We start from the raw sequence: 18911 nt of genomic DNA on the forward strand, positions 1-18911 counted from the left end.
ACTTGAATTTATGTATACTTTTGAGCATTTATACCTATACATATTTGTGAATGTTTATATATACTTATTCATGCTTATAAATATGCATTTGTATGTATATTTATGAGTATTATATATACTAATACCTGTTTATGTTTACTTATGCAAATTTATGTGTAGATACATATCTTTATGTACACATAAAATACTTATAAGTAAATTACCTAAAAATATATATAAGAAATTTGGTCAAATCTGTTTACGAGTTTTGCCTTGATTACAACACCTTGTCTACAAATCTTTTGTTTGTGTGTTATGAGTCTTTTGCATAGTCTCTCCTTATAAATAAGGAGAGATTCTCCTTTTTGAGACTACTCATAGCCTAATAAATAGAAATTTAGCCTTAACACACGCAGGGTCCGCAGTTCGAGACCACATAAGGCCTAGGTAAATGTGATAGTCTCTCCTTCGAAAGGTTACTCCATGAAAACACAACGTCAACGTTCCTAATAGTATTCATATTAGAGATTCCTGATGCTGGAGGAGAATTCGGTCACATTCCATCCTAGGTTCGGAGACCAATAATATTGATCCCCGTAATCATTCTTTGGACGGCGGCGGAAAGCGTTTTTGTTTGCCTGCCTATGTCTGTCAGTCTATTTCTCGTCCCTTCTCTGTCTCTTATAAGACTTTACGCTTTGAAATAAACTACCAGCCTCTCAGCGTCCCTGAGAGGCTGGTAGTTTACCTTACCATGGTACCCGGAGACCTTGCTCTCATCTCGTGTTGTGTCCCCTCAGTGCTACGAAGGGCTCCCCTCACTCTGGTACGAGGTGGCAGTAGCAAATCTTATCAAGACTATTTTGGCTCGACATGAAATGGGGAATGTTGAGAGAGAGAGAGAGAGAGAGAGAGAGAGAGAGAGAGAGACAGAGACAGAGACAGAGACAGAGACAGAGACAGAGACAGAGACAGAGACAGAGAGAGAGAGAGAGAGAGAGAGAGAGAGAGAGAGAGAGAAGAGGGAGGGGCCACAGCTACAGCAGGGAGTGATGAGGGTAGATGACAAAGGTGAAGAAGGATCACATGTGAAAATAGTCACACAACCAATCAACACTTTCACCAGGACAGGAAAATAAAGTCTCAAGCAGATGTCTCAATGTGTTTTGTGCAGATGATGCTCCTCCACCACCACCTGTTGCAACTTACCACCAGCTGCCGGCAGTGGTCGGGTTAGGTTAAGGTTTCGGTGAGGTTGGTGTGGGGTAAGGTAAGTTACGTTGGGTTAAGTTTAGTTTCACAGGGTTAGGGTAAGGTAAGTTGCGTTGGGTTATGTTTAGTTTCATAGGGTTAGGGTAAGGTAAGTTAGGTTAGGTGAAGATAAATAAGAACGCAAGACGCTACAGATGACGTTGTGGACCGGGTGAGTTGTTTATTTGCAACAAGCTTTGATCTGCGTCGAATTCGTGGCGGTGTTTACTAAACTTGAATGTTCAAACTTAACCAGCCTATTTAACCTGTCGTATCGATACATATTAGTTCTATTAGCGCGTCCATATTGCAGTGCTGATCACTTCACTAGAACGTAAGAATTGTGACGCTATGGTAGAGAGCATTATAATTCCAATGTATTCAATTTCATTTAATACACTGGAATTATAATTGAATTCCAAAATACTTTTCTGCTCTATTTGTCAAATGTTTCAGCCATAGTTGTCAGTTATATTTGAGCAATACAAAAGTCTCGTTTTTATCAGAATTGTCGTGTCTTTTTGACTAATGTAAATACTGACATTAAATTGCCAATCTTTCTTCTCTTTTGAAAACTGATTTTTTTATAACTGGTCTGATATGGTTTATATCAGAACCTTGGTGAAGTCTTTGTCGCTCGGCGCTGAAGAATATCTCTTGGTGACACTCTCAGGTTTGGCAATATCCTTCCTCAAATATGTCTATATAATGACTATGGTCCTAGTAGGCGGGGGTGGGGGGCGGGGGAAGGGGCAGGAGGGAGATGTTAGGGAGTTAATGGGAGGGGGGGGTGCTGCGGGGATGGAGATGGGGGGGGGAGGGAGAGAGGGTTGAATGACCCCCCTGAACTCTTAACACCTTCAGTTAGTCATAACATAGTACTGTGGTTTGTTGAGCAATCGGCCACAGAAAGGGACTATGGTGCTTTGGCAAATGGTAAACAAGAAAATGTATATATATGTCAGTTAGCACAAATAAACTCATGGCCACGTTTGTGGTAGAAAAATAGAATTAAGAAGTCCCCCCAGTCAAAGATATGGTGCAACTATTTACCTCCGTGGAGCTTAATAAGTCTTTATTATTTTAAATTAATATACAATTTTGCCTAATCGAAGTGATTGAATTAGGTCTTATTGTAGTGAAAATGCTGCTTGTATTCACTGCCACACACAGGACAGTGAGGATGCTGCTCATATTCACTGCCACACACAGGACAGTGAGGATGGTGCTTCTATTCACAGCCACACACAGGACAGTGAGGATGCTGCTCATATTCACTGCCACACACAGGACAGTGAGGATGGTGCTTCTATTCACAGCCACACACAGGACAGTGAGGATGCTGCTCATATTCACAGCCACACACAGGACAGTGAGGATGGTGCTTCTATTCACTGCCACACACAGGACAGTGAGGATGGTGCTTATATTCACTGCCTCACAGGACAGTGAGGATGCTGCTTATATTCACTGCCTCACAGAACAGTGAGGATGCTGCTCATATTCACTGGCTTACAGGACAGTGAGGATGCTGCTTATATTCACTGCCTCACAGAACAGTGAGGATGCTGCTCATATTCACTGCCTCACAGGACAGTGAGGATGCTGCTTATATTCACTGCCTCACAGAACAGTGAGGATGCTGCTCATATTCACTGCCACACAGGACAGTGAGGATGCTGCTCATATTCACTGCCTCACAGAACAGTGAGGATGCTGCTCATATTCACTGCCACACACAGGACATAAGATCATACATAAGACATGTCCAAATTGTAGATTTAATCGCAAATACATTTTATAAGGTTAAAATCTACTACATAAAATATTATACGTTTTAACTTACAAATTTGTAAATACACCTTTCTGTTGTTTACTGCCACAGAGCTCAGGGGATGGAATCGTAAATGATGCAACTAAAAGATAATTCTTATTTTCTTCATCTCTTTTCCTTGTTTTCTTCGCCTTTTCTGCTTTGTCCCTGTTTCTTCTTCTTCTATATGGACAAACGAATTTAGGATAAATAATTTCAATGTCTTCCAATTTATCAAATTTAATGAAATATTGACATTATGTAATTATTTACATAATGTATAGTTTTTATGTGATAAAGTCTTCAGGCGAAAAATGTAAGTAGGCAGTCAATTCGTCAACCGCACAGCTTAAGGGCGGTGAGCCAACCCAACTAATCAAGCAGCCATCCAGGCTTTAGAGACACAAATGTGAGACATTTTGTGCTGTTAATCAGATAAAAATTGGGAGCCGGTGATGTTGCAACAGTGTGGGGCCGCCGGAGCGAGCAGTCGGCGCCTCCGGCCACTCATTTATCCTTAATTCTAAATCTTTCTGCGAGAGCATCTCGATGAGTCCCCCCCCCCAGCAAAAACCGCAACGTAATCACAATTTATTTTTAAAACGTTGTGATTAGGTTTTTTAAACGTTATTACGTTTTTTTAAAGATATTACGTTTTTAAACGTTATTACGTTTTTTTAAAGATATTACGTTTTTAAACGTTATTATTTTTTTAACGTTATTAAGTTTTTATAATGTCATAACGTACAATGGTAAAAAAATCTGTGGTCACATTGTGTAAAACGCAGCTGATTTAATTTGGCCATAAATGCCCCTCTTAAAAATCCTCCTCCTCCTCTCTCCTACTTCCCCGTTTATCTTCATCCACTTAATCCTCTTCATTTCCTTCCCTGACCCCTTATCCCCCCCCATTCACCCCTATTTCCCCCACTGAGGCCTTCAGAATGGGTGAACAACAGACCCATAAAATGGGGGTAAAAATTGGACGGCACTCTGGTCCGCTCTGGGAATTATCAAGCATCAGGTCTCTAATGGGCCAAGACTGACCTGAAACGTCTTAGGTCTCTCCAGGTTGTGTGTTTGTTCATTTGTTTCAGTCCCCGTATTGGTAGTTTCAACCCCGGTATGGGTAGATTATGGCCCGGTATTTTTAGTTTCAGGCCCGGTATTGATAGTTTCAGGCTCGGTATTGGTAGATTCAGGCCCGGTATTGGTAGTTTCAGGCCCGGTATTGGTAGTTTCAGGCCCGGTATTGATAGTTTCAGGCCCGGTATTGGTAGTTTCAGGTCCGGTATTGGTAGTTTCAGGCCCGGTATTGGTAGTTTCAGGGCCCGGTATTGGTAGTTTCAACCCTGGTATTGGTAGTTTCAGGTCCGATATTGGTAGTTTCAGGCCCGGCATTGGTAGTTTCAGGCCCGGTATTGGTAGTTTCAGGTCCGATATTGTTAGTTTCAGGCCCGGCATTGGTAGTTTCAGGCCCGGTATTGGTAGTTTCAGGCTCGGTATTAGTAGTTTTAACCCCGGTATTGGTAGTTTCAGGCTCGGTATTAGTAGTTTTAACCCCGGTATTGGTAGTTTCAGGTCCGGTATTGATAGTTTCAGGCCCGGCATTGGTAGTTTCAGGCCCGGTATTGGTAGTTTTAACCCCGGTATTGGTAGTTTCAGGCTCGGTATTAGTAGTTTTAACCCCGGTATTGGTAGTTTCAGGCCCGGTATTGGTAGTTTCAGGCTCGGTATTAGTAGTTTTAACCCCGGTATTGGTAGTTTCAGGTCCGGTATTGATAGTTTCAGGCCCGGCATTGGTAGTTTCAGGCCCGGTATTGGTAGTTTCAGGCTCGGTATTAGTAGTTTTAACCCCGGTATTGATAGTTTCAGGCCCGGTATTGGTAGTTTTAACCCCGGTATTGGTAGTTTTAACCCCGGTATTGGTAGTTTCAGGTCCGGTATTGGTAGTTTCAGGCCCGGCATTGGTAGTTTCAGGCCCGGCATTGGTAGTTTTAGCCCGGTATTGGTAGTTTCAGACCGGTATTGGTAGTTTCAGGCCCGGTATTGGTAGTTTCAGGCCCGGCATTGGTAGTTTCAGGCCCGGTATTGGTAGTTTTAGCCCGGTATTGGTAGTTTCAGACCGGTATTGGTAGTTTCAGGTCCGGTTTGGTAGTTTCAGACCCGGAATTGGTAGTTTCAGGCCCGGTATTGGTAGTTTCAGGCCCGGTATTGGTAGTTTCAGGCCCGGCATTGGTAGTTTCAACCCAGCAGTCAGAGGTTTCAGTCTGGTATTGGTAAGTTCAGCCAAGTACTGATATTCCTTTACTACACGCGATATTTACTACAATCTTCACTAAACATGATCTTCACTACCATTGTTGACCATCAAATGGGCCTCGTTGACAGTGGTGTCTTCCGGGGTCCCCTCAGAACCCAAACTGTTTGGTGCGTTAGGAAAGCCTGTTGGTGCCCATCTTCCAGTATACCGTGCTAGTCAACAACATTCTAATGTATACCGCATTCACACACACAGCCACACACACACACACACACACACACACACACACACACACACACACACACACACACACACACACACACACACACACACACACACACACACACACACAGCCACAGAGATATTGGATTTTTTTTCAGTATCAGAGTAGTTAACAAATGGGATGCATTAGGCAGTGATGTGGTGGAGGCTGACTCCATACACAGTTTTAAATGTAGATATGATAGAGCCCAATAGGCTCAGGAATCTGTACAGCTGTTGATTGACGGTTGAGAGGCGGGACCAAAGAGCCAGAGCTCAACCCCCGCAAACACAACTAGGTGAGTATACACACACACACACACACACACACACACACACACACACACACACACACACACACACACACACACACACACACACACACACACACACACACACACATACTCACACACACACACACACACACACACACACACACACACACACACTCACACACACACACACACACATACTCACACACACACACACATACTACTGTTAATGACCTAACTACAGAAGTTGAGTCCTTTATGTCGATGTTTGCACACGATGCAAAATTAATGAGAATAGTTGAGACAGATGAGGAATGTAAGATTCTCCAAGATGACTCAAACAAGCTGCAGAGGTGGTCTGAGAAATGGTTTATAGATTGCAACACTAGTAATCAGGTGATGGAAATTAGAACCGGCGACAAAAGACCAAAAGACCAGACACAATGAAGGAAGGAACGTCCCTTCTGTAACGAACAAGAGACCAAAAGACCAGACACAATGAAGGAAGGAACGTCCCTTCAGAAACAATGGGCAGAGTTTCTTTCACCCTGATGCCCCTGTTACCTAGCAGTAAATAGGTACCTGGGAGTTAGTCAGCTGTCACGGGCTGCTTCCTGGGGGTGGAGGCCTGGTCGAGGACCGGGCCGCGGGGACACTAAGCCCCGAAATCATCTCAAGATAACCTCACATACGTCAGACCAACCCTGGAATATGCGGCCCCAACGTGGAGTTCATACCTACCCAAGCACAAGACGAAGTTGGAGAAGGTTCAGAAATGTGCCACCAGACTAGTTCCAGAACTATGAGGTATGAGTTACAAGGAAAGGCTATGTGAATTAAACCTCACGTCGCTGGAAGACGGAAGAGTTAAGATAGACACGTTTACCACATGCAAAATTCTCAGGGGAATTGATAGGGCGGGTAAAAACATTGTTTAACATGAGTCGTAGTCGCACAATGTGGAAACTCAGTACCCAAATGAGCCACAGAGACATTAGAAAGAATTTGTTGGGTGTTGTTACGACACAAGGTGGACCATTTGGAGAGAAACAATGACTTGAGAAACTAAAGCAAAGAGAAAGTTCGTTAGGCGACTTCGGGAAGTTACGGCGCTGCCGGCGACACGATTATTTAAGAATGTGAACTACTGGCTATGTTCGAGACCTTGCATATATTAAGTATTGCATAGCCAGTAGGATAACTAATTAATGTAATGTTTAAGTAATAATTGGCAAAGTTAACTTAGAAGAAGGTAACAGTTACGGTATGATAATTTTTTTCCAATACGCTGCCAGGAGAGGCTGGGGAGAAATTCAATCGGAGAATTCAATTGGTCCCTGGACCTGTAAGAGGACGGTGTAGAGGTGTTAGCTACATCCTTAAATGTCAGTAAGTTCTTCCTTTTAAGTCTGTTGCTACAAGGTTCATATATATATATATATATATATATATATATATATATATATATATATATATATATATATATATAAATCCTAGAGATTTATAAATGCAACTCGCAGACCTTTCCTTCTAGGTTGGCTTCTGTCGTTAGATACACCATAGATCCCCTATCCGTCGATTGTCTGACGTGTCTCGTCACACGCGTTGTCCGTCTACTTTCTGACGTGTACCCGTCTCGTCAGACGCGTCATCCGTCGACTTTCTGACGTGTACCCGTCTCGTCAGACGCGTCATCCGTCGACTTTCTGACGTGTACCCATCTCGTCACACGCGTAGATCGTCGACTGTCTGACGTGTACCCGTCTCGTCACACGCGTCGTCCATCGACTTTCTGACGTGTACCCGTCTCGTCACACGCGTCGTCCGTCGACTTTCTGACGTGTACCCATCTCGTCACACGCGTCGTCCGTCGACTTTCTGACGTGTACCCATCTCGTCACACGCGTCGTCCGTCGACTTTCTGACGTGTACCCATCTCGTCACACGCGTCGTCCGTCGACTTTCTGACGTGTACCCATCTAGTCACACGCGTCGTCCATCGACTTTCTGACGTGTACCCATCTAGTCACACGCGTCGTCCATCGACTTTCTGACATGTACAGCCTCCCAAGTATCGTCCCAAATATCATCACGCGACAGTTGAGAGCTAAGAAGAGGTTCCCGTCTGAGATTCTTCCGGCAAGCGATGCCTCCGCTCATGTTCATGGTGATCTGTCTTGGGATCTTAACAGGAGAGGATTAAGATGATTAATGCTCTTTTAGCTATTGAACAGTAAGGATGTTGATTGAATCCCCTCCCCCCCCCCCCTAGCTGGTCATTTAACAGAAAGGGACTTCGTTTAACCAATGCTGTTTAACAGTTTTTAACGTTGTTGTTAAAGATTCGCTACCTGGAACAAAGTTCCAAGTAGCACGGACTATGGTGAGCCCGTAGTGTTTAAGTTTTTAACAGTATTAGTTCCATTTATCTGGTGGATTAAAGCCCAGTCGGCTGTTTAGCAGTTAATGAAAGTTACATCTTCTGTTTAACAACACGGCCTTTCCAGGGTAAACTTGTGTATTTATTTTTATAGCTGTCTACCCTGGCCCTGTTCTCCATAAACCTCCGGCGAACAAGGACGTATCCTGTTTACCTCCCTAAAATTTCCACACACAACGTAAGGACGGATTATAACAGTTTACCCTTTCGGATTATACTGGCACATCTCTCTCTCTCCGCCACCCCCCCCCCCCCCAAGCCGTTACTTTTGCGGCGCTACTGCGGACTTTGTGGGAGTTTGGCTGCAGCGTGCAGTGGAGCGACGCTTCACTAAGCTTGCTGGCATAGCGGATTCAGTTTTATTGCCCCGAATACCCGCGACATCGAGTTCGATTCCCCGTCAGGTGGATAAATAGGATTTTATTTTCCGGCAAAGTGTTCACTTGATTTGGGTCATCGCCCCACCTCGTAGAATATTGCCTCCGTTCTCCTCCCGCCTCTTCAGGGAGGAAGGAAAGGAAGGAATGATAAAGATTAGGGGGAACGAGGGAAGGGGGAATTCTTGTGTGACATTTCCTTTCCTCACGACAAATTATACAGAGATAGGCGGAGACGTCTGTTTTGTCTTTCCCGTTTTCTGTTGAGAGAGCTGAGGGCTCTCCAGGGTTTTCAGGGGGGCCCACAGCAAAGTTCCTCATGTCACCTGTAACACCCTGGACTTTTCTTGCTTGCTACACTCAGACACATTTCTTGATACCCAGAACCTTGGAGAAATGACACTCTGAACCATGATCGAGCTGGCACCAGTAGTAGCAAGGATATTTTGTTCCTTAGGACACTATAAGGACTGGCCGCTGCAGATATCTGGGTCGTCCTCCACATAAAACAACGTCTTGGACTTAACATAGATTCATGTAAACAATATTTCAAGTCTTTTTTTTATTTATTGCATCGTTATAAAGTCTTTAGTTTCACTTATACTCTACACTATGTTCAGTTTTTTTCATTTGTCAACGATTATAGATTTAATTATTACTATTATTATCATTATTGCTGATGTATTTCAAGTTTGTTTATTAATTTTTGTATATTGTATGATACAACACCTAACTATCCACTGCCCCTTCACTGTCATAACCTCCCAGTGCCCCCCCCCCCCACTTTCCCACAACTCATAACAAGAGGAAAATCATCCCACTGTTCTATTAAACAGTATTAATTTACATATTTAGTTAATGATTATTACATATAAATCTTTTGTTGGTTATTATTAAATATGAGAATCCATGACACTGGCACGTCAATCATATTTTACAAGGCCCGCACATTTCTCGATTGACTAATTGATTGATGAAGATTAAGCCACCAAAAAGGTTGTACGGGCATGAATAGCCCGTAAGTGGTGGCTCTTAAGAGCCATTACCAGTATGAATAGCAGATACTGGAGATCTGTGGAGGTACGACTGCACCCTACGGAGAGGTTGTGACCTCTGGCACATTTCTCGCCTTATGAGACTCTAAATTGCGGGTGCCAACTTAAGATAATACACCTAGTATTATTATATATTAAATAATTAAGATAATGACCTAGTTTTGCTCGTCTCCAAACTCTTATTAAGTATTTTACAATGCAATTTTAATTATGCTTCTCACCAGGAAAATTAACGGGTGTGTTCAATATTCCATAAAATAAAATTCTGAAAAAAAGATTAGAAGAGTTTGGGAGTTTTTTTTATATAAATTCCAGAGATCATTATCATCAATCAGCTAGGCTAGAGTGAAATGTCAGCACTGTGGAGAAATGCCCGACAGGTCACTGGAACATTATCTAACACAGTGCCCAGTTACAAACCCATTAAGATTTCAACTTAGATTTAACAGAGCAGAAGTTGTTAAACACATATGGCAAAATCTTATTGAAGCGACCATACGAGTCATAAATACTCATACTCCGCCCAAGTAAAACAGAAACAAGCAACACTAAGTGGGCCAGCCAGAGGCTTAGGGCCGCGCAGGAATATCCCTGCGGAAAAAAAACTAGGCTAGAGAACACTCTCTTATAACAATTTCTCACGCATGCCATTCCGAGGAAGCGTAATCGTTTCATTTAATGATAATTAACTAATGTACCACTCAATTTAGCAATAATGTAAGAATACCAGAAGGAGCTTGATAAATTGTTATAAGGCTTACTTGGCAACGTATAAGACTTACTTGGCAACGGTCGTGGCGAGGGGCGTCCCATCCGACGGCCCAGTAGAGTGAGGACGAGGACAGGTGAGGACACCACACTAGTTTTTCTGACATTAAAACGCCTCTATTCGTAGTGGTTGTGAAGTGTAACAACAACTTTCAAATTTGAATTTGTTCGTAACATACAATTTGTGGATTGTAAGTTGTTCAGTTAGATTGACTTTTCGTTAAAGATTCCACAACAACCAGCTACTGACCCCCCCACTTCCCCCCCCCCCTCTCACCGAACTAGCCGCCCGCCCTCCCCCCCTCTCACCGAACTAGCCGCCCGCCCTTCCCCCCTCTCACCGAACTAGCCGCCCGCCCTTCCCCCCTCTCACCGAACCACCACCCCCCCCCAACCCCTAACAATCAACACCACCCATTAAGTCACCGTGTTTTAACTTCGCTAATGACGTGACTGGGGAGACAGGCCGCCGATGTACAATACTCGACCAGAGAGGAACGATAATGACTTAATGGCCTGTCGAGCAGAGTTACGGTATGTGCTCGTGCATAGTTACTTCCGTGGGCTGAGCTACAGTCCTTGGGCTCCGGCTCATACTTTATAGGTATTATATTAACCCGTGAGTGACGGAGGCTGCATCACAGAGTGATAGCAGGTGAGTTTGTGACATCTTGGATAGCGGACCTTCGTCGTGTGTCACTGGCGATGTGGCAAGGCTGTCGTCTTGGCAGTGGTGATGGTAGGTTATCTTGTGGTTATCTTGAGTTGATTTTTGGGTTTTAGTGTCCCTGCGGCCCGGTCCTCGACCAGGCCTCCACCCCTAGGAAGCAGACCGTGACAGCTGACTAACTCCTAGGTACCTATTTACTGCTAGGCAACAGGGGCATAGGGTGAAAGAAACTCTGTCCATCGTTTCTCGCCGGCGCCCGGGATCGAACCCGGGACCACAGAATCATGTGTCCAGCGTGCTGTCCGCTCGGCCGGCCGGCATGGTAGGGGATGGAACTAACCCATCAACCTCTACAGAGAAGCAAGGTGGGATCACACTGGGTGCGATTGAATTCTAGCAACCTCATGTTTGCCCGCCCTTGAAGATATCATCGTGTTATCTTCATCACTTGTCCTCTGTTTTGACTCGTCTCATGAGCAGGCGATGAGTCACAATAACGTGGCTAAAGTATGTTGACCAGACCACATACTAGAAGGTGAAGGGACGACGACGTTTCGGACCGTCCTGGAGCATTCTCAAGTCGATTGTGAGTCACAATCTCAATTCTCAAGTCATTCTCACAATCGACTTGAGAATGGTCCAGGACGGACCGAAACGTCGTCGTCCCTTCACCTTCTAGTGTGTGGTCTGGTCAACATCGTCTCATGAGCTTTGCGTCGTGAGCAAACGTTAACATGTACGATCTCACGTCCTCAGATGCGTCATTCACATAAATAATAGCAGTTTCTGGGGTCCCAGAACCGACCCTCATGTTGGTTTCATCAAACTCGAAAACCTCGTCTTCGACTGTGACTGTTTTCTGTCCTACAGGTAATCCCTACCTATCTAGTTCAGTCTCCAGTCATCCCGGCTGGCTACTCCGTCCACGGCACCAGTCTTTTGTGGGCAAGAGTCTTTAATACCTCGTGTGTGCGTGTATGTCTGGGTGATTAGTGATGGTGATGTTGTGGATAGTAATTGTGGGGGTGACAGTGTGACGTCATCGTGTAAACGTGACGCCAGTGTGATGTCATCGTGTAAACGCGACGCCAGTGTGATGTCATCGTGTAAACGCGACGCCAGTGTGATGTCATCGTGTAAACGCGACGCCAGTGTGATGTCATTGTGTAAACGCGACGCCAGTGTGACGTCATCGTGTAAACGCGACGCCAGTGTGACGTCATCGTGTAAACGCGACGCCGGTGTGATGTCATCGTGTAAACGCGACGCCAGTGTGATGTCATCGTGTAAACGCGACGCCAGTGTGATGTCATCGTGTAAACGCGACGCCAGTGTGACGTCATCGTGTAAACGCGACGCCAGTGTGACGTCATCGTGTAAACGCGACGCCGGTGTGACGTCATCGTGTAAACGCGACGCCGGTGTGACGTCATCGTGTAAACGCGACGCCGGTGTGACGTCATCGTGTAAACGTGACGCCGGTGTGACGTCATCGTGTGTGAAGTCGGCGGTCAATTAATTCCCTCCCCCCCCCGTGTCCTGGCCATGATTCACTTGGCATGCAAATTGGCCGTGTATCGCTTGTTAATGGTTTGTTTGCTTTACGCTCGCGTTGTTTGCTTAGTTGAGCTTGTTAGCACCGGGGCTGAAGGTGATTGGCTGGAAATTATTGCATCTTCACGGTGTGAGTTTCTGTTTACTGGTCTTCGTGGGGGGGGGGGGGGGAGGAAGATCTAGGTCTGGGGTTCCAGCTTCTGGAGGACCTGTGTGTGTGCATGTTAAAGAAACGGACAAGTGGCTGGATCAGCCGGCCTCTGCGAGCAACAGCCTGTTGGACCAAGTAATAGAAAGACAAGCCTGGGACCCCAATATCCCATCCACTCCCTTAATATAACGATTTTATACCACTACGACTGCTAATAATATTACAAATAAACTAATTTATAAATCATACAGAAGATCAGGCTACGGTAGGTACTTAGGTACGGTATTTTATATATTTTAGGAACACTAATCACAATTAGCTCTTTTTTTCTTCAAGAGCCTTAATCTTAAAGTCTGCAGTAGGAGCTGACAGTCTCAACGAGGAAAACCTTTTCCCTCGTATGGGCTAATAGAGGCCGGTCCGAAGTGGTCAATAGTCCTCCTATGAGCTCTATGAACGTCTGCTCGAACCTGTTGTTTAATTTGATCTCCCGTCACTCTCCTATGCTGTTGCATCATTCAATTATTTTTAGCTTTTCTGACTAGGATTCCTAATTTCGTACGAGGCTTTATCAGCGGTGGTGCTGGGGGAGACTGACCTATCCTCGGTGCTGGGGGAGACTGACCTATCCTCGGTGCTGGGGGAGACTGACCTATCCTCGGTGCTGGGGGAGACTGACCTATCCTCGGTGCTGGGGAAGTAACGGTCGGCAACGCTCAAAAACTGCATTGGAGCATATTATTTTAAATATTCATCATATTTTGGAAACCTTCAATTTGGGTATAATGCAAAAAATCTATGTTTTTGATGACCAAACCACACGTCAGAAGATGAAGAAACGGCGACGTTTCGGTCCGCCCTTGGACCATTATAAAGTCGATTGTAATTATGGTCAGTCTTGGACCACACAATCGACATGATAATGGTCCTTTCAGACCAGTTGGCATGAGGTATCTGGAGCTTTGTAATTATTTTATTCACTCTCGTATTCTTGAAGATATCCTCACAGTGTACCCAAAATGTGCCAGTGCAGGCTACTAAACATATGGCTCTGTATGACTAACCATCCTGCGAGATAGGGACTTGTATTGCCACTGCTACCTTATTCAATCTTGTGTTGATGATATCCTCAAAATGCATCCGGAGTCTGCCAGTGCAGACTGCCTATCACATGCCTCTGTATGACTTACCATCCTGTGTGATGGGGATTTTTCAGCATCACCTAGTTAGCTTTTTGACACACTGTACTCCACTTCATATAGTCTAGGGTAGCTGCACTAATGCAGATGTACTTCATGTATTAATAAAAAAAATTATAATGGTCCAGGACGGACCGAAACGTCATCGATTCTTCATCTTCTGATGTGTGGTCTGGTCATCATATCTTCAGCCCCGTTATTGTGACTCTTCGTCTGCATCTCCGTTTTCCCTTATGGTCAAATTTCCTAAAAAAAAAGCCTAAATAGAAAACTTCAAATATATGACAGTTTTATTCTATTACGCTCGGTTATTTCCTCCAATAGCACTCGAGTATTGTATTTTAATGCCCCTCACATTTTTCAAACTGAAATTTGGCTTTAAATATTATTTTTTGTAATAAATATAGTGTCATGGTGTTTCCATTAACAGGTGAGAGTTTTTTTTTTGAGATATATACAAGAGTTGTTACATTCTTGTACAGCCACTAGTACGCGTAGCGTTTCGGGCAAGTCCTTAATCCTATGGTCCCTGGAATACGATCCCCTGCCGCGAAGAATCCTTGTTACAACCAAGTACACATTTTACTGTTGAGTTAAACAGAGGCTACAGTTAAGGGTTTGCGCCCAGTAAATCCTCCCCGGCCAGGATACGAACCCACGACAAAGCGCTCGCGGAACGCCAGGCGAGTGTCTTACCACTACACCATGGAGACTGCTAAAATAATGGCCTTAAATAGTAAAATAGCGGTAATAGCGTTAAATAATTATATATATATATATATATATATATATATATATATATATATATATATATATATATATATATATATATATATATATATAAAGTTATTAATAAGGTAAAAAATGATAAAGGAATGTGTACACAGAGGTGTATCCCGCTTCTCACTGTTTATACACTCTGTGTTTACTTGAGTCCTGGATAATGTTAAGTAGAATTAGATAAGAAGTAGAATATACTTGTTAGTTGGTCAGTAAGCAATTAAAATGGCCAACTTTCTAGGGGTTCATAAGTCTTAAACATATATATACCAGGTGAAAACGAAATAATACAGTATATATGTAAAGAAATTCATTTATTTAATATCTTTTTTTTTCCGTATCAGATATACATAAAAATTCTGTAGACTGTATAAACGACCAAGTGTGAGGGGGCAGTAAGCAGCCTCACCAGGAATATGGAGAGTAATAATGGTAATAACATTAAAGATAACATCATAGGGGAAAAACAACAAACTAATCTATCCATCAAAATAAAAGCTAATGGGGGGTATAAATGGCCACTAGACCTTTATCAGTGGCAGTGTGTATACAGCTCTGGACCGCTTTTTCCGTGGGCCAGGTTCCAACCTTTATGTGATGGGTATTATATATATTTATATGTACATATTAGCCCATCATCTAGTAAGACTATATATATGACTACAACACGTTATTAGGCCTAAGCTAGGTTGTTAGGTTCAAATTAGGATGTTAGTCTGTTTTTAGGTTGTTAGGCCTAGGTTGGGTTATGCAAGCTCTAGGTTAGGTATTGGTTTTCTTGTAATTTCTTCATACTCTCTAGTAACAACATTTTGTCATTAATTAATTTAAGTTAAAACAACAAATTTTGAAGTTTTCTAAAATTCAAGTTTTTGTACATAATTGTCTTATATATATATATATATATATATATATATATATATATATATATATATATATATATATATATATATATATATATATATATATATATATATATATATATATATATATATATATATATATATATATATATATATATATATATATGACAATGTCAGACCACGGAGGAAAATGAAACAGGAATTTCCTTAAGTACTTTCGTATATTAAATACATCTTCAGAAGGATGATGTATTTAATATCATTCCTTCTGAAGATGTATTTAATATACGAAAGTACTTAAGGAAATTCCTGTTTCATTTTCCTCCGTGGTCTGACATTGTCACATTCTTAATCACGTGTTTATTTTCGTGATATACACATATATATACATATATATATTATAATATATATATATATATATATATATATATATATATATATATATATATATATATATATATATATATATATATATATATGCAATTGACGATCACAAAACACTGATCATTTTATGCGGAAAATCCACAGAGAAATATGAAATGAGGTGAACGTTTCGGCTTTGTTAAAGCCTTTGTCAACACCAGACTCAACACCAGAGTCTGGTGTTGACAAAGGCTTTAACAAAGCCGAAACGTTCACCTCATTTCATATTTCTCTGTGGATTTTCCATATATATATATATATATATATATATATATTACACGAGGCCAAGTTGTAGAACTGAAGCAAATTTTCAATATGAAACTAACTCCGAAAAGTTCCACCGAGAGACTTGCAATTGGAAAAATTTCAACCAAAACAAAAATTCCATTGAAAAACGTCAACTAGAAAAGTTCTACTGGGGGAAATTTCCGATGGATAATTTACAATAGACAACTTCCACTTGGAACCTGATACAGAGCACCGGAATCGTAGCTGCTTCCCGCCCTCCACTAGAACACGTCACGTTGCAACCCGTTCTCGCAAATTTAATAAGTCAATATTGACTTATTAAATATGTGCATAGGTGACATACTTAACATAATAGATACCCTTAAAAAGATTCATAGAAAACACCGACCTTACCTAACCTTGTTAGTATGTTAAGATAAGCTTCTTATTGCTTCGTAATTACAATTATTACCTAACCTATAATAGGTATAGGTTAAGTAATAATTGTAATTACGAAACAATAAGATGCTTATCTTAACATACTAGCAAGGTTAGGTAAGGTCGGTGTTTTCTATGAATCTTTTTTAAGGGTATCTATTATGTTAACTATGTCACCTATGCACGTAGTTAATAAGTCAATATTGACTACGAATTTGCGAGAACGGGTTGCACATATATGGTAAATAGGTCCACAGAGGTCCAGAGGTCCCTCTGTTTTACTGTAATCTCGGTCCGTCATACCGTAATCTCCCTCATTCTTATGGTAATCTCAATCTACCTTATTTTAAAGTCTTCCAGCCTCAGTAGGCGATGACTGTCGGCCTTTGGTGGGTGGACACAGCGAGTGACTCTAGGCTTCAGTGGGTGGGTGGTTACAGCGAGTGACTGTAGGCTTCAGTGGGTGGGTGGTTACAGCGAGTGACTGTAGGCTTCAGTGGGTGGGTGGACACAGCGAGTGACTCTAGGCTTCAGTGGGTGGGTGGTTACAGCGAGTGACTGTAGGCTTCAGTGGGTGGGTGGTTACAATCGGTTATTTTCAGTAACTGGTGTACAAAATGTTGATTAACGACTTAGTATCGTTATATTAGGCTACATAGCCCAGTGAACGGATATTATTACCAAGTGCGGGTCAGTCAATACTGTGAACCCTTTACATCATTGTGCTCACATTTTCAGGCAAAAATACCATCCAGTTTATTGATCAATCACAGAGGTCTGGCTTTCATGGATCAATAACAAAGATAAAGTTTCTTGATTTGTAACACTAGTATCATCATTTCCAGTATTGGTTTCTCATTGTCGGAAAGTGTGTTAGGTTATCGAAGCCTAGAGAGGCAAGCCTCAACGAGGTACCTTACTCCCGGGTACCATTTTACTATATCGTCGTAAGTATTACTATAAAGAAACGTATCCAAACATTTTATCTTTCTCGGGAATCAAACCGGTGACGCTGTTAAGCAATTCAGGTTGTTAAGTCTCTTTTGCTCTCACACACAAACACATGTAAGTACTCAAAGAGTACCCTGATGTCTTCAGTAGAGCATATACAAATTCGATTAGTTAGAATGTTCATCATATAGGTTAATACATGCCCAGATGCATGTATTACTGCTTTATGTACATGCAATGAATTTAGTTTACAATGAGCAGCAGTAAAGAATGGTTGGAACCTCTGGGTTCATACAAGCAAATCCTACTGGTTTTCTCTTTACCATTAAGTAATTACCTATGAATTAAAAACGAAGGAGGTTCTCTCTTTTAATGACTTTAGACAGTCCATAGGTTTAAAACTTGGAAACATGGAAAATAGTTTTTTCTTGTTAAATATAATTTTTGTTGTAAAATATAAACAAATATTTTTGCATCGCATCTCTGCGGAGGATTTAGAGGCCTTCATAAATATTTGTAATTTACACTCTTCAGAAAACTCCTTCAATCCTGTTTGAGTTTACTCAAGAATTTATCAGACAGAATCTTCGTAAATCCTCTTAAATGCGCTTTCTTAAATCCCTCTGAAAATTTGGAGTAAATCCGCGGGGGGGGGGGGGGGGGAAGAGAGAGAGAGAGAGAGAGAGAGAGAGAGAGAGAGAGAGAGAGAGAGAGAGAGAGAGAGAGAGACAGAGAGAGAGAGACAGAGAGAGAGAGACAGAGAGAGAGAGACAGAGAGAGAGAGACAGAGAGAGAGAGACAGAGAGAGAGAGACAGAGAGAGAGAGACAGAGAGAGAGAGACAGAGAGACAGAGAGACAGAGAGACAGAGAGACAGAGAGACAGAGAGACAGAGAGACAGAGAGACAGAGAGAGAGAGAGAGAGAGAGAGAGAGAGAGAGAGAGAGAGAGAGAGAGAGAGAGAGAGAGAGAGAGAGAGAGAGAGAGAGAGAGAGAGAGAGAGAGAGAGAGAGAGAGAGAGAGAGAGAGAGAGAGAGAGAGAGAGAGAGAGAGAGAGAGAGAGAGAGGGGGGGGGGGGGGGGGGGTTGGTACGTAATGCTTCACTCTTCCATATGATGTGGTATTGGTTAAATTTCTGAGAGTAGAACAGGTCCTGGCGACTTACCCTCGTTGGGG

General features: G+C 42.5%; 2 protein-coding genes across 2 annotated transcripts; one reads left to right on the forward strand and one right to left on the reverse strand.

Annotated features, from left to right (window-relative positions):
• Window positions 1-4367: 4367 nt before the first annotated feature.
• LOC123773563 (uncharacterized) lies at window positions 4368-8005 on the reverse strand. The gene is made up of 2 exons (XM_045767357.1): window positions 7895-8005; window positions 4368-4877 (listed from the first exon to the last, which is right to left on the reverse strand). Exons 1-2 carry the CDS (start codon window positions 8003-8005, stop codon window positions 4368-4370), a joined length of 621 nt encoding a protein of 206 aa, XP_045623313.1.
• A 2946-nt stretch (window positions 8006-10951) lies between these two features.
• On the forward strand, window positions 10952-12668 carry LOC138363350 (keratin-associated protein 4-3-like). The gene is made up of 2 exons (XM_069322377.1): window positions 10952-11013; window positions 12143-12668. Exons 1-2 carry the CDS (start codon window positions 10952-10954, stop codon window positions 12666-12668), a joined length of 588 nt encoding a protein of 195 aa, XP_069178478.1.
• Window positions 12669-18911: the final 6243 nt, after the last annotated feature.

The sequence above is a fragment of the Procambarus clarkii genome, chromosome 10 (genome assembly GCF_040958095.1).
Source record: "Procambarus clarkii isolate CNS0578487 chromosome 10, FALCON_Pclarkii_2.0, whole genome shotgun sequence".
NCBI lineage: Eukaryota > Metazoa > Arthropoda > Malacostraca > Decapoda > Cambaridae > Procambarus > Procambarus clarkii.